This window comes from Symphalangus syndactylus, chromosome 2 (assembly GCF_028878055.3).
Source record: "Symphalangus syndactylus isolate Jambi chromosome 2, NHGRI_mSymSyn1-v2.1_pri, whole genome shotgun sequence".
In the NCBI taxonomy this organism is placed as follows: Eukaryota; Metazoa; Chordata; class Mammalia; order Primates; family Hylobatidae; genus Symphalangus; species Symphalangus syndactylus.
Window position 1 is genome coordinate 14,650,662 of NC_072424.2, and position 24,444 is coordinate 14,675,105.

The window sequence follows — 24,444 nt, forward strand, 5'->3', positions numbered from 1 at the left end:
AGTCCTGATCCTGTCACTCTCTTCCTCAGATTCTCAAGTGCATATTCCTAGCATGGTATCCAATGTCTTACACAGTCTGACTAGTCTGACTGTGGCCTGCTTTTTCAACCTTCTTTCTCATTCTTACCCCCTACACACAGTCCTGTGTCCTTGTACAAGTGAAACAGCTGCTCTTCTGCCTGTGAATCCAATATTTAGGCTTCTGCACTCATTGTTCATTTTCTCTGGATATCCTCTCATCCCTACAGATCTAAATAGCTCCCCTTCAATGCCAGTTCAGACAGCCCCTCTTCCCCAAAACTTTGCCTGGTCCTCTCCGTCTTCTGAAATCCCAAAGCTCTCTAGTTGTCCCTTTGCCGTGACACTGATAGATTTTTCCTACAATATATAATTACCAGCCCCGCTCCCTGCATACCAACTGGATGGAGGCTTCCTGAGGGCAGGATCCAGGCCTGATTCATTTCTTTTTTTTTTTTCTTTTCAATGCCCAGCACACATTGGGTTTTCCTCAATAAAGTCTTGTTGAATGAGTGAATTCTGACTTTTTATCCCTTGGTAATTAAGCACTAAAAGATTTTCCTTTTCTCCCATGAGCATAAATAGATATTTGAAGGAAACAGTGAGAAGGAGATCCCTGTTCTCAATGAGCTACCCGTCCCCATGGTGGCCCGCTACATCCGCATAAACCCGCAGTCCTGGTTTGATAACGGGAGCATCTGCATGAGAATGGAGATCCTGGGCTGCCCACTGCCAGGTGAGTTCACCCTCCTGTGCTTCCTGCAGGGTGGGAGCACTGATGGAAAACAGATGCCCAGCTAAGGCAAATAAAAATAAACTAAGCAGACCAGGCACAGTAGCTCATGCCTGTAATCCCAGCATTTTGGGAGGCTGAGGAGGCAGAATCACTTGAGTCTGGGAGTCTGGAAGTTCAAGACCAGCCTGGGCCTCAAAGGGAGACCCTGTCTCCACAAAAATAAAAATAAATAAATAATAAATAAAATTTTAAAATTACCCAGGCATTGTGGAGTGAGCCTGTAGTCCCAGTTACTTGGGAGGCTGAGGCAGGAGGATCAGTTGAGCCCAGAGGTCAAGGCTGCAGTGAGCCCAAACAGCACCACTGCACTCCAGCCTGGGCGATGAGTGAGACCCTCTCTCAAAAAAATAAAAAGATAAAAAGTAATAATAAACCAAGCAATTGTTTTCTTGTGTAAAAAAATACATGTCTATCGTAGAATATTTAGAAAACATAAGTGAACCAAAAAGAAAATGAGCAAAAATTTCCCATAAGCCCACTGGGAAGCACAGTAAACAATTGGGCTACTGAAGTCCCTTGCCAAGTGTAGTTTTGCCTACTGTGATTTTAAGATGATGCCTATCACTCAGAAGTGAGAAAAAATAAAATTATGTTGAAATTTGGGAGAACACATTTATTTGTCACTGGCAGATCCCATTACACTGGGTAGTGGCGGTGGGGTAGGAGGTGGTAGAAGTTCATTCTAAACCATTGACATAGTCTTTTTCTGATGAAGTAGCTGCTCTTGGAAGCCTGTGTCTTTGGGTAAATGCTTACTCAGGTAGTATTCCACTTGCCTTATTTTCACGTGATGATATTTGGGGGTAACCTCAGGGTGGCTTGAAGGAAGGGGGTTTGAATTCACATGTGCCACGTGCATCTTTGGTAATGTCTTCTCTGGACAGGTTCTGTCCTGGCCTTTCAGGCATTCAAAGCTTGTGCTTGGATGGAGCCTGCAGGCTGCAGCCTCTTCATCCTGACCACACATCTCCAAAGATGGCGGCTGGCCTGAGATCACCCCCTACAGGGCCTCATCACCTCATGGGGCCTATAGGAACCTTCACAATCTGTTCACCCGCAGTCCACCTACACAGTCAGGCCGTGGGGGTATGGGGCACAGTCATCGCTCATCCCCCAAACTCTCTAGTGAGGCCTTCCCACTCCTGCCTAGTGTGAGGTGCGGGGCTGGCTACCTGTGGGACTCCTAGTCCCTCCCAGCACTGCCTGGGGCAGGGTACCAGCTCTGATGCTATTTCTGTAGTAACCCCCTCTTCATGAACTTACACTTCCTGTATTTTTGAAGCATACTGAAGGTCATTTAATTGTTTTTCTCTCAATCCCATAGTATTCATGATCTCGCTAGCCAACCTCAGATTTTTAGAATACAAACCTCATATTGGTGAGAAAGACAGATCTATCTACCTAACTGCTTACCCTCACACTGGTCATATTTTTTGTGTGTTTTATATTTATGTGTACTTATTCAATTGTGCAACTTTTTTTATGTCATCAAAACCTCTCTTTAGAGACCATCTGTCTTTGGGATGCTTCATCTTCTAGCCCATGGAAAAAATGCCATGTTTTCAATCTGCCTCAGACGGTTGGAAGTTCAGTTGTTTCTAATCACTGGATTCTGTAAACAACCCCACAGAGAACATTCTTATTTCTCTGTCCTTCTTTTGTGTGTGTCCACAATTATTTCCTGAAATTAGATTATGATAAGTAGGATTGCTGGTACAAAGAATGTGCCCAGTTTCAAGGCAGATGCAGAGAGAATGTGGAAGGCCTGCCTGATCATGGATGTGGGCCTCCTTCTGTGGTGGGCTGGTGCAGGAACTGCCTCAGGACCGGTCCTGGCATCCTGGACCCGCTGGGCTCTCCAGTGCAGGGCAACTCTGGGCACAGGTATCTTCAGGAGGCATTTATGGGCTCTGGCCCTCTTGATGCCAGCCCAGGAGTCTTGCTCTCCTGTTCTGCTCAGCACAGCCTTGGTCTGCTTCCTTGAAAAAGTAGGGCCGCGGCTTTTCTCTGCGTGTAGGAATTCATCTGTTGTTGGCAAGGGCAAAGGGCAGCCTGTGACAGTCTCATGAAATAAATATTTCCCTGTGAAGTTATTCTTGGTGTGTGTGTGTTTGAAGATGGGCCCTGGAGGTCCTTTAAATCCTCACAAAGTCAGGGTTACACTGTGAAATCTGAATTCATGTATGGACTCAGAATGGTTCTATTTTCCACCCCCCAAATATTGAGGACCATTTTTTTTCTAGAAGTTACTTAGCAGTTTGCCCAGAGGGGAGCGGCTGTTCACGCATGCTGCCTGATGGGGTCATGTCCAAGGATGGGGCAGCTCAGGGTCCCAAAACGAGTCTTGCTTATCACCCTGGTGCTAGGGAGATTCCTTTGTAAAAGTTATTGAGGCCAGAGCCAGGGATGACCCAAGGTGACCTTGTGGTTTAAACGCAGCCTCTCCGAGTCTGCACTTCTCAGGCCTCTTTCTCATGAAACGTTCATTTACCTTTGCTTTTGCGTCTCTTTGTTCTGTCCCTTTCTTCACTCACCATCTTCCTGTGAACTCTCCGGTGGGGGCGGATGAGGGTGCTGGTGTTTTTAAGACTCTATGCATAATGTTTCCAGAAATTTTTGAGCTGAAAAGTGAATTACCATATACCATGGTCTATTAATAGAATTTTTAAAGCTCAAACGTAAAAGAAAATGGAGAGTTGTTGTTGAATGGGTACAGACTGTCAGTTTTGCAAGATGAAAACATTCTGGAGATGGCTGGTGGTTTCACAGCAAGGTGTATGTACTCATCACTACTGCACTATACACTGGAAAAAATGGTCAAGTGGTAACCTTTATGTTATGCATAGTTTTCCACAATTAACAATAATTTGGCAGGGCATGGTGGCTCACGCCTGTAGTCCCAGCACTTTGCAAGGCTGAGGCAGGCGGATCACTTGAGGTCAGGAGTTCCAGACCAGCCTGACCAACGTGATGAAACCTCATCTCTACTGAAAATACAAAACTTATCCCGGCATGTTGGCGGGTGCCTGTAATCCCGCTACCTGGGAGGCTGAGGCACAAGAATCACCTGAGCCCGGGAGGCGAGGTCATAGTAAGCCGAGATCGCACCACTGCACTCCAGCCTGGGTGACAGAGTGAGACCCTGTCTCAAACACACACACACACACACACACACACACACACACACGGTCTTAAATAAGTAAAGAAAAATAATTTCATTGCTATTAATAAAAAACGGTAAAAGAAAGTCCTCTTTTCTAAGGTGGAATGGTCTTATCCATTTTGCACTGAATATCTATGCTTATCAGAACCTGGGGAGAATTCTGAAGATAAAATTTTAACAATAAAAAAATGCGAGTTAAGAACTGTGCCAGCTGACTGGCCAGATGGTCATGGCCTTGCTGGTTTTCAGAGATTTTGCTGTTGCAAACAACACTGCATTACACGCTGCCTCATTCTTAAAAGGACCAGGTGAGCTTTGCATATGATTACCCCACTAGGCTACAGGGTTGGCACCCAGCATCCTAGGAAATGACTTTCAAGATAGGGGGGTGGCAGTGCTTGAGCCCCTGGAACTGCCCAGTAGCTTCTTTTATGAATGTGTGGGGCTTTGATGTCTTTGGGGGATGTTGTCACTCTTTCCACCTCATCTTCCTGGCCACCAGGTCTGAGCGACTGTCCTCCCTCTGCACAGCACTGAGGTGTCCAGGGTTCTTGGGTGTGACTCAGAGAACCTAGTGATGGGCACAGAGATCTGTGAACAGGAGCCACTCCCTCAAGCACAGAGGAGCTGCCGAAAGGCAGTGCCTGGGAGTCAGTCCTCCAAGTTGGCCAAGAGCAGGTGACACACTGTATCCTTCCTCCTGATACGTACATCCTCCCAGCCCATGTTCACTAGTTCATAATTATTGAAAAGCTATTTTAATTGTAAGGCCACCACCCATCTTGCTAATCTATGATGTTTCAGCCAGCCACCCCACCCACCATCAAGATGAACAAATTGGAGAAAGGATGGGCTGTTGCTCTGTTGGGTCACCATGGGTGCAAGACTTTGTACATAAATTGATTTGCTTTGCTCCCTTCCATTTTTGCTTGCAAAGTCGGGCCTGTAGTCTGAATACCCTCTTGTGCTAACGGGTTGATCGTTCCTTTGGGCCCCAGGCCTGGGCTCTTAAAAAGATAGGAATTAGGTAGAGGGCATGAAGCAGCCATTGACTTCCTCATTCTAGGCCTCCTTTTGCTGAGGGTGATGTCATCAGCATCTTTTTGATGGGCATAGACAAGCTTATTGGAGTTGCTGAGTACGAGCTGAGCCCTTCTGGATGCCAGGGCCTTAAAAAGGAGATGAGTTCACACCCCTTTCAGGGGAAGCCTGGTGGATAGAAGGGACATGAGCTTTGGCTCAGCTCAGACCTGGATGCAAATTCCACTTTTTTTTTTTTTTTTTGAGACAGAGTCTTGCACTGTCGCCCAGGCTGGAGTGCAGTGGCATGGTCTCGGCTCACTGCAACCTCCGCCTCCTGGGTTCACGTTATTCTCCTGCCTCAGCCTCCTGAGTAGCTGGGACTACAGGCGCCCACCACCACGCCCGGCTAATTTTTTGTATTTTTAGTAGAGATGGGGTTTCACCGTGTCAGCCAGGATGGTCTTGATCTCCTGACCTCGTGATCCGCCCACCTCGGCCTCCCAAAGTGCTGGGATTACAGGCATGAACCATCGCACCCGGCCTCAAATTCCACTTTTGCTCCTCGGCAACTGTGGTCTCAGGTAGCCTGTGCAAATGTTCTGTGGTTTACTTTCCTATGGAGTAGAGGGAATACCTTCATTGTAGGGGTGTGGCTGAGTCCTTCAACTTCTGTGGTCATGCTTTCATAAAACATTCAAATAAAATAACACAAATGTTCCTCACAGTCTTATGGGAAATCCCGAATCTCCTCCTTCCCTAGGGTTTCTGGGGGCTCTGGGGTGGCTGCCCACCTGTATTCTACCACCTGTGGGTCCCAGCTCTGCTCCGGGTTACCTTAGGTCTTTCCTGCCAGTGGTTCTGGGTGCTAGAACAGCAGTCTCCACTGATGCCAATTTGCATGCATGAGTATTGCAGAAGGTCTGGGGATACCAAAGGGGCAGCCTGGGCAATCAGCGTTTTTCTTCCTAAGTTTTCTTGTCATCCCAGCAAGGGGAACCAACCTGTTGCTCACTGCCTTCCTCCTCAGTCTAGCCCGCTGCCCTGCCACACTGGCATTAGAACTGTGCTCTCCCTGAGGAGATCTTTCCTGTCTGTCTCTGCTTCTCATTTCCCATCTCTGTCTCTGCTGTCGCCTGGCATCCTGTCTCTGGGGCTTCTGGGTTGGGGTGGTGGGCGGAATGTCTGGGTTTTTTTCTGATAGAGACCTTCTTCCATCCTGGCTAGCTGGCACCTTGCCTTTCAAAACCATGAGTTCCGTGAGAAGAACTCTGCTACTCCCCTAGAAGGCAGAAGAGGCTGCTTTTGTTTTGATTGTAAGTTTCCAGCAGCCCCTCCATTCCTGATCGGGGACTCTGTGAAGACTAAATGAGACTGCGTAGAGCACCAGTGCATGGTTAGTGCTCAATACGCTTTATTTTTCCCAGTTTCCCCTTCTTCCTCCTTGCCCTGCCCGAGGTTTGGCTATTTTGTTCTGTGGCTACCTCATTTCTAAGGTCACCAGATCCCATAGGTGGTGAGTGGATGTGAGAAGATACTTCCTCCCCATTAACCCTGTCCTGGTTTTGTTTTCTTTCCTCTCTGTGACTCGCTAATGGTGCTAAATCACTACTTTTCCAACAACAAGAATGCCAAGCCCTCTCCCTGTGCAAAGGACTCTGGGATTTGAGGTTGAGATGGCAGGTCACATGGGGAACCACAGATTTCTCCCCTGGCCTCAAACTCTGGGCCTGGGTTCAGCTGCACAGCAAGAAGCCCACCGCTCACTGTACAGAAGCAGCTCAGTTAGAAAGGATGGCCTCTCACAGTGGGCATTTGTTCAGGGCTTGCCACGACTGACTGCACCAGGTTGAATAGCGTCCCCAGAATTCATGTCCCCGTCAGAACCTCCAATGTGATCTTATTTAGAAACAGGGTCCTTGCAGATATAATCAATCAAGAGGAGGTCCCCCAGAACCTCGTATGTGATCTTATTTAGAAACAGGTCTTTACAAATGGTATTAATCAAGAGGAGGTCATACTGGATGACGGTGGGCCCTTAATCCAATGACTGGTGTCCTTAAGAAGAGAAAACAGAGATACAGAGGCACACAGGGAGAATGCCATGTGACATTGGAGGTGGAGATCAGAGTGATGTGGCTACAAGCCAAGGGTTGCAGGCAGCCAATGGACATCAGAAGAAGCAGGGAAGGATCCTCCCCTAGAGCTTTTAGACAGACTGCAGCCCTGCTGATGCCTTGAAGCTCTATCCTTCAGAACCATGAGAGAGTCCATTTCTGCTGTTCCCAGGCTGGAGTGCAGTGGCACGATCTTGGCTCACTACAGCCCCTGCCTCCCGGGTTCAAGCAATTCTCCTGCCTCAGCCTTCCTGAGTAGCTGTGATTACAGGCATGTGCCACCACAACTGGCTAATTTTGTAGTTTTTGTAGTACAGATGGGGTTTCTCCATGTTGGTCAGGCTGGTCTTGAACTCCCAACCTCAGATGATCTGCCCACCTTGGCCTCCCAAAGTGCTGGGATTACAGGCATGAGCCACCATGCCTGGCCCCCATTTCTGCTGTTTTAAGCCACCTGGAGTGTGGTGTGGTTTGTTATGGCAGCCCCAGGAAACCGATACTCAGACTCAAAGATGGCACACTCTTGTGACTGTCCTCACTCCTGATGATGTGACTTTAACTTACTGTCCTCCACCCTGCCTTCTATTCTCTGTTCTGCCATGGTAATAGGGTAATAATGATAGCATCGCAGCTTCAAATGGGCCCCAGTTAGAGACCTCATGTGCCCTAGAAAGTGCATCTTCTTCATAACTGGCCTTTCCCAAATAACTTCATTAGAATGTCCACCCATCCATTCATTCATTTACTCATTCACTCATTCATATATCAAATACGTATGGGGTGCCTGTTCTGAGGCAGACTCTTGGGAATCTGAGATAAGATAGACAAACTTGCTGCCCCCGTCTCTCCTGGCACGATGGGGGAGACGTGCCTGTACCTGTGAGATGCCTTTATTCCTGGTGAATCCTTCTCAGCTGAGGTGGGATTGGCCCTTGTTGGCTGCAGCCTGTCCTCCTAGCAGCAGAAGGCAGCTTCTCTTTGCTTCCTGGTTCTCTTTGCTCCCTCACCCCTAGTTTCAGTAAACAACCTTTCCCATGAGTTCTAATCAGTAGTTCACATCTGTTCCCCTGGTCACCTGCCCTGTCTTCAGTCACTTCTAGTCACCTGCTCCATCCTGAGTCACCCCTGGTCACCTGCTCTGACCTGAATTATCCTGAGTCATCTGTTCTGTAACCACCTTTCCCACCACTCCAGCTCGTACCCCTGCTCTCTCTGTTTTTTTTTTTTTTTTTTTTTTTTTTTTTTTTTTTTTTTTAAGACGGAGGCTTGCTCTGTCCACCCAAGCTGGAGTGCAGTGGTGCGATCTTGGCTCACTGCAAGCTCTGCCTTCTGGGTTCATACCATTCTCCTGTCTCAGCCTCCTGAGTAGCTGGGGCTACAGGTGCTCACCACAACGCCTGGATAATTTTTTGTATTTTTAGTAGAGACGGGGTTTCACTGTGTTAGCCAGGATGGTCTCGATCTCCTGACCTTGTGATCCTCCTGCCTTGGCCTCCCAAAGTGCTGGGATTACAGGCATGAGCCACTGCACCCGGCCACCCCTGCTCTCTTTAAAATAGCCAATTGGAATCAACTTAGACTGTGTGGTCCAACCCTAGCCAATAGGGGAACGACACAGCAGTAGGGGCTACCTGCTTCAGGAATAAGAACCCCTTCCCCTCCCTTGTTCAGGTGTGCTCTCACTGTTGCTCCATCTGCACATTGCACCCTTCTATAGAAGTAAAATTGCCTTGCTGGGAAAATTCTTTGAGTGCTGGTTCTTCTTTTCAGCACCAAGGAACAAGCATTTGTTTCTAACATTACCAAGTTTAAATAAATGTGAGATTTCTCTTCGTGGTCCAGCTGCCCAATGTTGATGATCTTGGGAAACTGTTAAAACAGCCACACTCTTGAAAACTGTCTTTCCTGACAGCTTCCCTGCCAGTCAAGCTGCAAATTGGCCCTGGGCTGTTGGCACAGTGGCATCTGCCAAGGAACCAGAGGGTTTCCTGGACTTCCGCTCCCACAGTGGAGAAGTCGTGCGATGGGGACATAGGAAATGGGGTGGAAGTGAGTGAATAAGCACAGAGGATGTGCTGCCCCCTCTAAGGGGCCCTGTGGGGCGGCAGGTTTGATGTTCTTGCTGAGAGTGATGACCCAGGATCAGGTGAGGCTGTGCCTGGGAGTCTGCGGCTCCTGGGTCTCTCGTGGCCTTGCTCTATAGGAATTACTTTGTCATCAGAGCAGTCAATGGGGTCTGGACAAAGGTGACTGCCTCAGACAGCCAGCTCTTTGTGGGAGGGGTTTCATGCTCAGCTCATATCATCTTTGTTCAGGGGTCTGCTGAGCATGTTGGGGCTTAGGGACTTAGGGAGGTCACAAGGCCATGGTGGCAGCTGTTCCTTGGGTGGGAGGCTGGCATTGTGCCAGGTAAAGAAAAATCTCTGTGACCTAGCACCTCTAGTGTCCTCAGTCCTTGGAGAGCACTTTGGGGCCAGGGATCCTTTTTTTTTTTTAAATCAAGGTGAAATTCATATAATATACACTAAGCCTTTCAAAGTATACACTTTGGTGATAGTGTATTCATAATGTTGTGCAAACCCCAGCTCTCTCTAGTTTCAAAACTTTATCATCATCCCCTAAAACCTCCCTGAACCTGAAACTGAAGAGCAGGTTCACTGCTCTCACCACGTGCAGAGTCCAATTAACAAGAGTGAGGTCTGGTATAAAGACAGTGGTTTATTCTGAAGCCAGTTCAGGGGAAGAGGCGTCTTGTCTTTAAATGTGCTGCTTCACTTTTGGAGCAGAAAGTGGGCACTTTTAAAAGGCAGGGGAGGGAACAAGCAAGGGTGAAGGGTTCATGCTAGCTCTGATGCCTTCCCTACTGGTTGATTGGGCTGGTGACTGCTGGCACCTTTGTGGGCAGGCAACCTCCTGGAGGGGGAAAGTTTCATATCAGGCTTGCTTTGGTTTGTAAATCCACCTGTAACTCTCCAGACCTGTTTTGGAGCAGATAGTTAAAAGAACTTGCCCTGTAGGGAGTGGCTGGTGAAGGGGGAGGTGAAAGGCTGTATTTGCATTCTTTTTTCTTTTTCTTTTTTTTTTTTTAAATGGGGTCTTGCTCTGTCGCCCAGGCTGGAATGCAGTGGCATGATCTCGGCTCACTGCAACTTCTGCCTCCGGGGTTCAAGTGATTCTCCTGCCTCAGCCTCCTGAGTAGCTAGGATTACACGTATGTGCCACCACTCCCAGCTAATTTTTGTATTTTTAGTAGAGACCGGGATTTCACCATGTTGGTCAGGCTGGTCTTGAACTCCTTACCTCAGGTGATCCACCCGCGTCAGCCTCCCAGAGTGCTAGGATTACAGGCATGAGCCACCACTCTCAGCCTGTATTTGCATTTCTAAAGGGCTAAGTAGGAAGTGGGGAACTGGGGGAATAAGAAAAGAAGAGAGAGAAAAAATAATTAAACCATCTCTTAGAAAAATGGGGGCTACAAACCCAGAGTAATCACTCCCCAGTCCCCTCCACCATCCCCGGGTAACCTGGAATCTGCTGTCCCTGTGGGTCTGCCGGTCTGGATGGAGCATTCACAGGCATCCTGAGCCCTGGCTTCTGGGTTGCAGGTGAGCCGCCTTCCCAAAAAAGGAACGTCTTTTCCCCAGCCAAGCACCTACTCATTTCAATCAAGGTCCCAACCAGAAGGCAGCAAACAGCAAGCAGAGCAGCCCAAAATCTTGGTCCCTTTGAAGTCCCAGTAATGAGACTTGATCTGGGATTCTTACTGTTCTTTTAAGAATAGTCCCGTGTACAAATCACCTGAGGTCAGGAGTTCGAGACCAGCCTGGCCAACATGGCGAAACTCCATCTCTACTAAAAATACAGAAATTAGCTGGGCGTGGTGGCGGGTGCCTATAATCCCAGCTACTCAGGAGGTTGCAGTGAGCTGCACCCCAGCCTGGGTGACAAGAGCAAAACTCCATCTCAAAAAAAAAAAAAAAAAAAAATTCTCGTAGTGAACAGGCACTTGGTTTGGGGCTCAGGAGCCCTGAGCTGTGGCTGGTGTGGGTGCCAGTACCAGCAGGAGTGAGGGTGAGATGGGTTCTGATGCTGCCAGGCCCACCTGGGGCCTCCTTCCACCTTTCCTAGATCTCCTCTTCCAATTGTGTCCCTTTTCCATCTCTGTCTGCACTGTCATCTGGTCCCCAACATAGCTCACAGCCCAGCTGCATGGGGAACTGGCTGTAGCCACCTCGGAGCCCAGGCCTCCTACCGCTGACACTCCAGCCTTAGCCAACCTCCTCTTCCGCTATCCTCCTCTGAGGGATTGTGGCCTGAATCTCAAATCACCATGGTTTTTTGGGCCAGCTGGAGGGTGTGCCCAGGAGAAACACAAGTCACAGAAGCATCTGTGGCTGTTTTTTTCAAAGAGGTTCTCAGGGGGTTTAGTATTTATACATTTTCCTTACAAGAAGGGGGGCAGGTTGGCACTGAGGCAAATGATGACATCCTTGGGAGACTTTAGTGCCCAGTAAATCTACATTTGACATAAGATAGGTAAACATTTGAAGAAAAAGGGAATAGAGGGGGCAACATCTCAGGGAGGGGTGAAGGATCTTGTCTTTTTTTGGTGCTTGGGAAGATAAGCTGTGCCTAGAAGGATCTTGTCTTTTGAAAGGGCTGGTTTCTGTTTAGCCCATAGGGTAGAAAGCCAAATGACTGGCAGTAAGGAATGGGGCATAATGAGGTGTGTCCCGTCTCCATCCGTTGTGGCGGTGGACTCAGCTTCCAAATTTCTCTGGGATTCTCTTGGCCAAGAGGTGGTCCATTCCGTCAGTTGGGGGCTTAGAATTTTATTTTTATTTCTCACTTCTAAACAAACTGTGGATGTGTGTAGGGTCCCGGGAATGTCCAATTGTTTGCCGTCAGGTGTGGGGTCAGTCTGCTTGAGCTGCCTGATGCCGCAGAGCTTAGGCCTCGTGTTTCAGGGAAGGCAGCTGGAAGCAGGGCCTCTGTCTCTCATTCTCTCTCTCACATATGCTTCCAGAAACAGACGATGAAGAGGAACGCAGCCTTTGCCACACATCCGTCTCTGTCTGCAGATGTGTGTGCTCCTTCCAGGAGCCTTGAGTGAGCCCCTCATGGTTGGGGGCCTTGTATCTTTCATGCTTATTTCCCCAGCATCTCACACAGTGCTGGGCATGTAGCAGTGTTCAGTGAACAATAGGATGAAGTCAGTAAAAGCTTTTTGCTTCAAGATTAAAGCTACATCTGCATAAATCAATGGGCATTGGCCAAATGTAGGTCATATCTAGCCTAAGATGGGATCATGAGATTGCTTTCTCATATACTGTGGTCATCAAGACAGCAAAACAACAAGCTGATCAATTAATAATTAAATTTTTAACTAGAAGACATCTGCAGGCATTTATCTGCCTAGTCAGAGCTGTGATCCTTAAGAAGCTAAAGTGGGCTGGGCACGGTGGCTCACACCTGTAATCCCAGCACTTTGGGAGGCCGAGGCAGGTGGATCACAAAGTCAGGAGATCGAGACCATCCTGGCTAACATGGTGAAACCCCGTCTCTACTAAAGATACAAAAAATTAGCCGGGCGTGGTGTCGGGCGCCTGTAGTCCCAGCTACTCGGGAGGCTGAGGCAGGAGAATGAATGGCGTGAACCCAGGAGGTGGAGATTGCAGTGAGCCGAGATCACACCACTGTACTCCAGCCTGGGCGATGAGCAAGACTGCGTCTCAAAAAAAAAAAAAAAAAAAGAAGCTAAAGTGATTCAATCCACATACACATAATTAAGTTGTCACAGGAAAGAAGATACCAAGCCAAAGTTGCTTGAGTTAGTTGGAGAGGGTGACCAATCATCCCAGGTTGCCAAGGACTGAGGGGTTCCAACAACACAATGCTTTCTGTTTAAAACCAGGACAGTCATGGGAAAAACTGGGACAAGCTGGTTGCTTTGTTGTTAGGCCACATGTCAGAGTCCCAAGGGCTACAGGTTGGGGAAGCAACAGATAAAATAGAGTGTGTTCAGAGGAGGAAACCGGGGCAGTGAGAGCCATGGAAATCATCATGAGGGCAGTGCAGGGAATAGGGATATTTAGGCAGGAACAGAGACAACTCAGGGGAAAATAGGCTACATTTCTTCCAAATCTGTAGGATCGTCATGTTACTGATGGAGGGTGTCCAGGTTCTCGGCATCTTGAATAAAGAATTGGACAAAATGCACAAACAAAGCAAGGAAAGAATGAAGCAACAAAAGCGAAGATGTATTGAAAATGAAAATGAAAGTACGCACCACAGGGGTGGGGGTGGGCCTGAGGATGGGGGCTCAAGAGACCCATTACAGAATTTTCTAGAAGTTTCCATTGGTCACTTTGTGTACACCCTATGTAAATGAAAAGGATGAAGTAAAGTTACAAAGTCATTTACTTAGTGTATGCCCTCTGTAAATGGAAAGGATATTTCCTGTCATAGCTGAAGTGTTTCCATTTGATTTAGTTCTAGGAAGTCAGTATGAATCGACCTTATGTTTCCTTCTTCCAGACCCTATTCTCCTGCCTCAATCGTACATGAAAGGGAGAAGACTTAGTCATCATAGCTGAAGAGGAATGAATTAAGATCAGCAGGTAGACTTCGGCTTGATAAAAGAGGACCTTCCTAGCAATCAGGGCTGAAAATAGCACGAGAGGCTGCTTCATGAGGGAGTGAGCTCTTAGTCTCCGGAGGGCTCCCATGAATTTACATCAGAGATATCCGAGAATAGATTATTGAAAGGAGATGAAGGGTAGTCCGGGTGATTGAAGGATTTCTTTTTATGACCATGTCTGAGGAGTAAGAATGACTGAGGTGAGGGTGACCAGAAGGCCCTACAGGGCAGTGGGCATCTGTTCTGGTCTCTGAGGAGTCAAAGCCATAGGAGGACTCGGGGGTAAGGAGGCAGAGATGTTTAGGGCAGGTAGTAGCTTCCTAGGGCTGGTATAACCAGGTGCCCCAAACTGGTGGCTTAGAGTAACTTATCCTGCCACAGTTCTGGAGGCCAGAAGCTGAGAGCAAGGTGTCGACAGGGCTGGTTCCTTCTGGGGCTGTCGGGGAGAATCTGTTCCAGGCCTCTCTCAGAGCTGCCAGTGGTTTGATGTCAGCCTTTGACATCCCTTGGCTTGTAAGTGCATCACCCCAGCCTCTGCCTTCATTCACCTGGCGTTCCCCCTGTGTGTGTCCATATTCAAATCTCCCTATCAGATGAAGACTCACCTAATGACTTCACTTGAACTCAAAAGCCCTCATAAGAACCCCATCTCCAAGCAAGGTCACACTCTCAAGCACTGGGGGTGAGGACTCCAACATAGCTTTTCTTTGGTGGGGGAGCACAATTCAGCCCATAACAGGGCAGGATTAGTAGACCAATTTGGACAGAGCAGAATGCTTGAGTAGTTTAATAAGGGAAGTAAGGTTGGAAAGAACATTTCAGGCCCCACTCCTGGAGTTTGCGGATCCCCATGACTAAGGTGTTGCAGAGGAATCAGCTAGTTTTCCATGTACAGGAGGTATAGAAGTAACCACAGGAAGGGATCAAAGCTCCCTCTGTGAGGATAAAGCCCCCATAGACTGGATCAGCCTGAATTTCTGTTTCAAAGATCAGAAGTCCTCCTCAAATTAGGTTAAGAAAAATGTAAAGAAATTAGGGCTCACATAAGCGAAAATTCCAGGTGCAGGTCTGACTTTGGCTTTAGGCAAGAATGGATCTGACATTTCAGGGCCTTCGTGTGGAGGTCAGGGCTCCCTCTGTCACTCACTTGCAGACTGGCAGGTTGGCCACAAACACCTCCCACTCACATCCTACCCTCTGAGGGCTCCAGCAGAAGTGACTGTGCTCCTGCAAGCTCTGTGAGAAAAGTCATCTGATCGGCCTGGCTTGGATCCTGGGATCATCTCTGAGCCAGTGCCTAGCTGAAGGAAGGCAGTGTGTTCCTGAGTCACATGCTCACACTTGCATATCTGAAGCACCTGGAATAGATTCCCCACATGTGTGTTACCGGAAAGGGGTCCCAATCTGACCCCAAGAGAGGGTTCCTGGACCTCCCACAAGAAAGAATTCAAGATTAATCCATAGAGTAAAGTGAAAGCAAGTTTATTAAGAAAGTAAAGGAAGAAAGAATGGCTACTTCACAGACAGAACAGCGGCATGGGCCACTCAGCTGCTTCTATTTATTGTTACTTCTTGATTACATGCTAAACAAGGGGTGGATTATTCATGAGTTTTCTGGGAAAGAGGTGGGCAATTCCTGGAACTGAGGGTCCCTCCATTTTTAGACCATATAGGGTAACTTCCTGATCTTGCCATAGCATCTGTAAACTGTCGTGGCGCTGGTGGGAGTGTCTTTAGCATGCTAATGCATTATAATTAGTGTATAATGAGCACTGAGGACTACCAGAGGTCACTCTTGTCACCATCTTGGTTTTGATGGGTTTTCCCGACTTCTTTACTGCAACCGGTTTTATATAAGCAAGGTCTTTATGACCTGTACCTTGTGCCAGACTCCTATCATCCTGTGACTTAGAACGCCTAACTTACTGGGAATGCAGCCCAGCAAATCTCAGCCTCATTTTCTGCAGCTCCTATTCAAGATGGAGTCACTCTGGTTCAAACAACTCTGACAGGAGGAAGGGCTTCTCTTGTTCACAGAAGGAAGCAGGGGATAGCAGGCTTAGATGACTAACCGGCTCTGTCTCTGGACTCTGGGCTCGGTCCTCACTCATTTCTTACCTAAGTGCTGGGCTCCTAATAGGGAGAGTCTCAATAAAACTTTGTCCAATCAGAATAAATGGACAAGTAAGGGAGTATTTGTTCAAAATGTGGGTGACTGAAAGTTGTGAAGTTCTGAGACAGTTCTGGAAAAGGTACCCATACCTTTCAGAAGCCCGATTAGCCTTGAGGAAGGAAGAATGTTGCCAAACATAGAGCTCTTTTGTACTTGGGGCTCTCAGTTTTCCTTCAATCCTTTTTGAGAACTTTGAAGGCATAATTTGTGTTCCAAAACAAAAGGGGCTTTAAAGTCCTTTGAAAAGACGCCCCCGAGGTTTAGGGCGTGTTGAATAGCTCTTAGAAAATAGCCTGCGAGTAAGTTAGGTGTAAATGAATGCAAAATACATGTTTTACCTTTGCTTTGAAACTGGCAGGTTTGGAAATCAAAGGGAAGGCAGCTTGCCTGAGGCGTGGTCAGCCTCCACTCCTAAAAGGAAAGGGCTGGAGAAATCACTGAGGCATCTGGCTAAGCCTGAATGGCTTTGCTTTCTTGTGTGGACAAAATGCCAGTTGCACTCCTACGTTATTTCCCTTCCCATAACAGTTGTTTGTCATTGCATGACTGGAAAGCCGTTTGTGAATATTAAAAGCCGTATTTTCAGTGTTTGGGTCTATATGTGATTTTTAACTTGTTGCAAGTGGCCTCCATTCTCAAGGGTGAAGCCAGTCTTTAAGTGAACCTTGATCAGTTTGGGTATGGTGCTTGTGACCTGTGGCTGTGGGGATGCAGGCACAGGGCTGGCTCAGTTGATGGCAGACGTATGTAACATGTGCTGAGTGTTCTCAAACTGTGAATGTCTACAGAGCCAGCTGGGATCCTGTTGCAATGTGGTTTCTAATTCAGTAGATCGGGGCTGGGTCTAGTGAACAGCCAATGCTACTGGTCTGTGGACCACAGTTGGTGGCACAGATCTGGCCTCACTGCTCCACATAACACAGAGTGTTCAGCCCTCTACTGCCCCCACTGCCTCTAGAGTGGCCCTAGGAGCCACTGGGTTAAACAGACAGCTGCATGGTTCCCACATTGCTCACATGGTTCCTAGGGCTGTGGGTTCTCTGCATTGGAGGGAGCGCTCAACACTGAGCAGGAAGTGCACCACATTTCCAGTGACGTCTTCCTGACAGAGATGCCACCAGGCTGGCTGGGGGACCTCGAGGCAGATGGAGTGGTCTCTCACCGGCTGCCCTCCTTCTTGCTCTTGCTCCTCCCTGTCCTCTTCTCACTTCTCTGTGTTCTTGGGTTTTGTAACTATATAAACCATACAGGTTTATAGGAATGCAGAGAGGGAGTCAATTTATATGGAAGGGAATCAAGTGAAGAGCAGACATTGCCTCCCTGACCCCCGAATCCCAGTCCCCAAAGGTCAGCTCTGTTAACATATTCTGATTATACCCGCCATGGTGCTTCAGCTCCCACAGCAGAAACCCCAGCTCCCACTGGCTTAGCTGCAAAGGGGGTTGTTTATCTTGTCCAAGATTGGGCTCTGGGGTTGGTTGATTCAGTTGTTCTTAGTGTTACTGGAGTTCTCTGACTTCTACTCTGGGTCATCCATACCACGGAAGTCATCGTGAGGCTAGTTCTTCTTGAGGTCAGATGGCCACAGTAGCAAGTGGGCAACGTGCTTCTGCATTCTTACTGCTGGGGAGAGATTGTTACTCAATCCTCCTCTGTGTCAATCAAGTCCTTCCCTTCAATCTGGATCAATTACAGTGGCCAGTAGATGCTGTGTTCTGATTGGCCAGCATGTTGGAGCCCTGGAGCTGGGGACTTGACATCTTCCTAGAAGTGGGAAAAGGGGATTCCCAAACATAGGATTTTTTTTAGGAAGGAAGGAAGGGGAATGAATGCTGGGTAAAAGGCTTATAGGGTCCACATCCTTCCAGAAGTCTCCAAGCATGTATGTGTAGTCATGATATTCACTCATTTATTTATGCAGTGCTGACAGCTTGCCGGGTGCATAGATTTGTCCCATCTATGCTAAAAATAAACCATTGAGGGAGGTACCGTTCTTTTTCTTGTTTATGGGTAAAAAACCAAGTCAAACACTGTGCAAGTAACTTGCCCACTTACATATTTATACAGCATGTAAGTAGAAGAAGGGAGATTTGAACCCAGGCATTCTGGCTCCACACTCTTAACCACTGGCTAATTTGGACTCCTAAGTTGCTTCCTGCAGGTTGGTTTTCTCATCTCTGAGCCAACGTTAGAAGCTAGAGATTGGGCTGCACTCTCCCTGCAGTCCCCATGTGTCTCTAACAAAGATGCCATGGGAGATAGAATGATGGGAGTGAATTCAAAATCATGTTTCTGTCCCTAGATCCTAATAACTATTATCACCGCCGGAATGAGATGACCACCACTGATGACCTGGATTTTAAGCACCACAACTATAAGGAAATGCGCCAGGTAAGACCCAGATCACAAAGCCTCATGCCAGGAATTTGTCAAAAAAAAGCAACATTTTATGTGTCCATAACACTTAAATTTTTTTTTTCCAGAAATTGATGGTTAGGGATCTGAATGATCATTTGGTTTGCTGAAGACACACTAAATGCTTGTCATTTCAAGATTCAGGGTTCAGGTGACCAGAGGAAGGCTTCCTGGCTGGCAGATTGTTGAAACACAATTTGAATCCAGGTTCTTCTCAGTTAATACTCTAGGTCTTGAGAATTATTGTGTTTTTGAGTGCTATCACTGATTTAAGGATGTTGGTCATACGCAGAGTTGAAGAAGAAAAAGGATCTAGGAATAACATAGGTAATAATAGCAGGAAATATTCACATAGGACCAACTTACATACATGACGGTGTTCAGTCCTCCTAGTAACTCTAGAAGGGCAGGGACTGTTGTTATTGTTATCTACAGATGGGAAAACAGCACTGAGAGACTATAGCACTACCTCTTATTATTCAGATTCTCAGAGTTTCAATCTTGGTTGCATATTGGAATCACCTGGGAAAATTTGTAAAGCTACTGATAATTGAGCCCCATCTCAGGCCAATTAAAGTAGAATCCTTAGGAGACAGGGGCCTGGGGATCCAGATTTTTAAATCCTCTTTTTGTTATTCCGCTGTCCAGCCAGGTTTCAGAACTACTGGTTAATAGCTTCATAGCTCTTAGTATTGTTAGAAAGAAAAGACAATCCCAGATGAGATTTTTTCCCCAGATTTAATTATAGAAACCCAATAGTTCTGAGCTTTTGACAGCATTTGCATACTGAGTGCAGATGGGGGAAGGGAGAGTGTATTTATTAGGACAAGCTAAAAAGGCAGTACCTACGCTAAGTGCGGCGCCTATGAAATCCTGTTCTGCGCCCACCCCCAGCATGTGCTAGAAAGCATGGGGAGGAGCTGGCAAATGAGAAATCCTTAGAGAGCTAAGAATCTGAAGAGACAGAACATGCAGAAATGTCCTTCTGAATACATTTACAGAACAAAGATTCACCAAGGGCAAATTAACATGGCTCAAAGGGAGGGCTTGTAGGTGCTAAGGGAGGGGAGCAGCCATCCAGTACAAATGTGGAAGATGTTTCTGAGGTCAGAGTAATTAAGCGGAGCTCCAATCCCATGGAATGAACAAGCCTGGTTTGTCTTGATGTGATCTAACTTGAGATACTCACACACAGCTTCCAGACACCTGTCAGCACAGACTTAGAGGTGGGATGTGCTAAGAAATCTTCTTGCTGTCTTGCTCTTCAGAAATCAAGATAATGTGTTTGGACTTGAGGGCTGTGAATCATCCCTGCTGCTCTATATTTTTGGGGTATTTATATGGCTCTGCTCGCCATTCCATTTTATGGAGCACTGGTGTGTTAACTCCACTTTGCTCACTGGACGTCTCAGGACAGCTTCTTGAGCTCAGAAATGAGACAAATATCAACTCAGTGCAATTAATGTCAAAAGCAATAAGTCTAAATGCATTTAACATGAGTGAATTGCACAGAGACTCTAGGTAGCTGTTATCTGTAAATAGTTGTCTTGCATGGAGACTTGGGGCTCTTTTCTCACAAGGAGAGCAAGCGGAGTATGCTTCATTACCCTAGGTGACTGATCACTACTGGAGCCAAGAGGGACCTTTGGATGATCAGTGTAGCCCCCTTGGGTGACACTGGGAGACCCCTGTGAGATCCCACAGCTCAGCAGTTATCAACTAGAGACTGTCCAGGAGAGCACCCATCAATCCTGAAGAGTGTTCAAGCCAGAAATGATTTGCCATTTGGATTCCTGGCTCCTAGGAATGGGAAAGAAGTCAACATTTTGAGCAACTTCCCCATATGGAGTCTGCTAGGTTACTGTAGAAATCTTTCTCCCTCAGGAAAAACTTGTTCATTTTTCCTGCTATTGAAAGAGACATTTACAACAAACAAAAAACAAATGAGAAACAGAAGTAGGAAGCAGGAAGTGAAAATAGAAAACCTTATTGCATTGTACGAGGAAGATAATGAGGAGACGTTTTTTGCAGAGAGCACTGACTTGCAAGGCACAGTTCCAGGCAGAGGGGAGCTGCAGGTGGTTGGGGTGGAGCAGGGAGGAGGACAGGAAGGAGAAAGTCCTGACATTGACACTATAAGGCGGAGAAAGGGAATTATTCCAAGAAAATACTGAGTAACTTCATAGCGTGTGTTGCAATTTATTCTTGCTTAGTTACTGGTTTACATGTACATCGCCTGTCTCCCTCACTTGGGACAATGAGGGAAGAGACCCTGTCATTTTATCATCCATAGTGTGCACTTGATCAATCTGTGTATTTGAGTTCCTTACCATCATGGGGGATGGGAGAGAGAAGGGAGCCATCTGCTTGGCCATGGTTTGGGAGGTTTTGGTTGCAGAGGGGGTCAGCTGTCATCCAATGTGCGCATCTGGCACTGGCAGGCAGGGGTGGAGGGAGGGTGCTCTGAGCAGAGAAGACAGCAAGAGTGAAGGCATGGGGTCAGAGCTGACAGGTGTGTTCTGTGACAATTTGTAGGTAGCCAGGAGGAGGCCGGTCCTGAGTGCCAGGAGAGGCTTTTGTCCTGATGTGGGGGTCTGTGGAGGTTCTTTAGGTGTGCAGAGCTGTCCTTCTGGAAGTTGTATGGAGGGCGGGCCTCTGTGCCTGAAGAAGGATGAGAGGAGAGGCATTTCTGAGACAGGCTGCCCAGTGGAGGTCACCTGTTGGAGTGAGTTGGGGAGAAAGAGAGGCCTGGTGTGCTTCTGTGGAGAAAAGGAAGAAGTGATTTTGAGGACGACCTACTTTGGTTTGGGCACAGTGTTGTCAGGTCCCAAACGCCCAGGAAGTACTGGCTGATGGCCCATATGTAGACAGTGTGATGTGGGTGGGAAAAAGTAACATAGGCAGACACAGGCTGGAAGGCAGCCATCTAATGACATTGATTTCCAGGGCAACTAAGGATGGCCGGGGACATCAGGCTGTGGGGAACATGGCTGACCCACCCACTTGCACCACGCTCAGCCTGACCCTGTGGGGACAGGAAGCCAGGGCGGAGCAGCAAGCCTGTAGATCCAGACACACCCAACTCCATTCCTTCCCTCTTCCCTTCTTCTGGAATTTCTTTTCCATTGGGCCAGGTGCGGTGCCTGTTTCTCAGTTAAATGAGGAACGATGGCAGAAGAGAACTTTCCTCTTCTCCACTCTCCTCTTTTAAAAACAAAACAAAACAAAAACTTGCATTCACTGGATAAACAATATTGTGTCAGCATCAAATGCAAACCAAAAGCCTAAAGACAAATCCTCCCAGAACCCACTACTCTAAAAAAAAAGGCAGTTTTCATTTTCTCCCCATTTCCATCCGGTGTTTGAACTTCTGTATTCACAGAATTCCTACGGTTTTGATGAGAGGATAGTTACACCCTGGCACTGTGTTTCTCAGCGAATATTGGATCATTAGCCATTTTCCATGCTGTCTTCATAATTGTGATTGTGAGGTTGCAGAATGTTCTGGTGAGTGGATGCAGCATACTTTTCTCAGCTTCTTTCCTGCTCTGGAGCATTTGGATATCTCCCAATTCATAACTTTTCGTGAATACTGACAAAGTATGAAACATGCCACAATAAGTGTCATTGTGCATAACATTTTACCATCTTTATGAAAAATTTCCTTCTGATATTTTGCCAGAAATTGAGGCTCTTGATTCTATCTCCTTTGGTAGAGAGTGAAGCAGCAGAGCCTGGGATTCAGTAGACACTAGGATGCAAAGTTTATTTCCATCTCAGAGTTGGGAAAACAGAGTCTTGAAGAGACCAAGAGTCTTGCAAACCCTGGTACTTTCTAAGATGGTGTTTCTCAACATTCTTTTTCATTACTACCCACCTAGGGACTTTTTTTTCAGACTTCTTTTCTTTTCTTAATCATCCTCCCTGCATTATATTAAATATTAATAAATAGGATTTTGCCAGATAGGGTTGAGCTCTGGGGGACCACAAAACATTGTAATACCTAAGACATTTTTAGCCACAACTTTCAGTCCCTTGAGGTGATGTCATCCTTTTTGAATGCATGCTCTAAGGCCATGGTGAAAATTCTATTCCTTACTCTGACTGAAGTCATCAAGACCCAAACATTTACCACAAAGACCCAAACTCCAAAAAACCATCTTTGACCCCTTTCAAGATTAATTGTATTCCTTTACTAGAATTAATTGCGTTTAAATGGGAAACTTCATTCCTGGGGATGCTCATGGTTGCCTTGCTGAGAAGAGCAGAGTGGCCACCACCCATGTCTTTGATGGTGCTGGTAGCTACCGGAGAGGTGCTTCCTGGCCTTGCAGAGGGCCACTGTGCAGAGAGAATTGTAAAGAAACTTCACTGAGAAGAAGATTCTTCAAAGGCCCATGGTCTCATGTGGGAAAGATGCTTATGACACCATGGCACAGTGGCATGTACTTTGTTAACCAATACTGTGCCATCAGTGGGAAAGTGTGGCTGGTATGAAAGTACAGGGACATGGGTAGAATATAAGGAGGTGACTCTGATGACTCTTGGCCCAAGCATCTTCCCATGCCATAGCTAAGTGTGCATCTCAAGGGAGGATGATGTTTGTCTTCTTCCAGTGTCAAGGTTGTGATCTCTAGTACTGACAGCACATTTCTCCCACAGCTAATTGGAAGGGGGTGGGGTAACAGTGAAGGAAGCCAGCCTGGGCTGAATGCTTGCATTCATTGCCTAGTTCATGATGAGCCAGCTGGCTTTAGGTCCGCAGAGATAGTCACTGATCCCAATGTAAGACAGTGAATTGCCTGCCAGTTAGGATTTGCTAAGGTTGATGCTGTTGGCTGAGAATGACTGCATCGGCAGGGACTAGTATATGGGGTCTCAAAGGAGATGGCAAGTGTGCTGTGGCCATCAGAATGGCCACAGTTTGCAGCAAATAAAACAAGCAGCAGAGATGCACTGGTTCTCATTTCTCTACTACACCTTCATGGACAGATAGGGGTATGGGAAGAGCCCTGAAAGGCCAAAGTCCCGGCTTCACCTGCTCCCAGCTGGGTGACCCAGGGTAAATTATTCGATGGCTTTCTAGGCCTTAGTCTCCAAGTCTGTAGAATGGGAAAAATCTCCTCTGCCTTCTCTACTTTACCTGCCAGTCATGATGATGAGACTTAGCAGAGAAATGGAACGTATTGTTACTGTTCTTGTTAACACAATTGGTGATGTTATTACTGCGTCTTTTATGAAAACATGATGCTATTCATATGTGGCCCCCCGCTGTCCCTGCAGTGTCTGTCTTCATGGTGATGGCTGTAGAAGCTACATGTCCTCTGCATATTGCTTCTCCATTTATGATGGGTTTCTGTTGTAGCATTCTTGGGAATAAGAGTCCTTGTAGCCAGGTTTCTGTCACCTAAATATTGTGACACAGGAGTGAGTTATCATAAAGGGAAGCCTGTTTTAACCCCTGGAGCAGTAAGAGAGTTAGACCCTGAATTCCCAGTCAAGGCTGCACCTGTCACCTCTCGTAGGCATGTCATAAAAGCCAGGCTATAGCAGCAGTAAATCTTCCCACTCCTTTAGAAATGCTCCTTGATGCTCATTAAACCACTCTTCCCAGTCATTACAGAATGTTGTGTTACGAAAGGCATATGAAGAACACAGCCATATAACTCCAATGTATCATAAATTTTACATAATACCAATTTTCTAGTTCTAATAGATTTCAACCCACCATAAAATTTGCAACAGATTTGTTTATCTACACTTTACAAGGACATTTTATGGATAATTCGGTTGATCTGATTTTTTGGCAGCTTGCTAGAACGCATTCAGTTGTGGGCCATGCCCTTCCTCTGTTCTGCATCAGTTCAGTTCCAGCTTAGCTTTCAGAAGGCCACGTGCCTCCCTAACAGGCACCTGCCCACCAGCCACCCTGTCCAGGATGGCCTTCCTGTGTGTTTCTGCAGCACCTGGGCTTCCTTCCTGGTCTTTAACACACTGTCCTGAAATTGTCCCTGGAACCCTCTGGTGCCTACTGCATGGTCTGGTGCCTGGCTCAAAAAAGAGATGCCTTTTGAATCAGATCTTTCACTTGGGTATTGATAA

General features: G+C 47.0%; 1 protein-coding gene across 4 annotated transcripts in view; it reads left to right on the plus strand.

The window, feature by feature from the left end:
• CPXM2 (carboxypeptidase X, M14 family member 2) overlaps positions 1–24,444 on the plus strand; it is a 219,719-nt gene that overhangs the window by 167,127 nt on the left and 28,148 nt on the right. For all 4 annotated transcript variants that reach the window (XM_055246335.2, XM_055246325.2, XM_063616959.1 and 1 more), the window contains 2 exons: positions 604–754; positions 18,230–18,318. In XM_055246335.2, the coding sequence (XP_055102310.2) occupies positions 604–754; positions 18,230–18,318 (240 nt within the window). The remainder of the gene's footprint in view (positions 1–603; positions 755–18,229; positions 18,319–24,444) is intronic.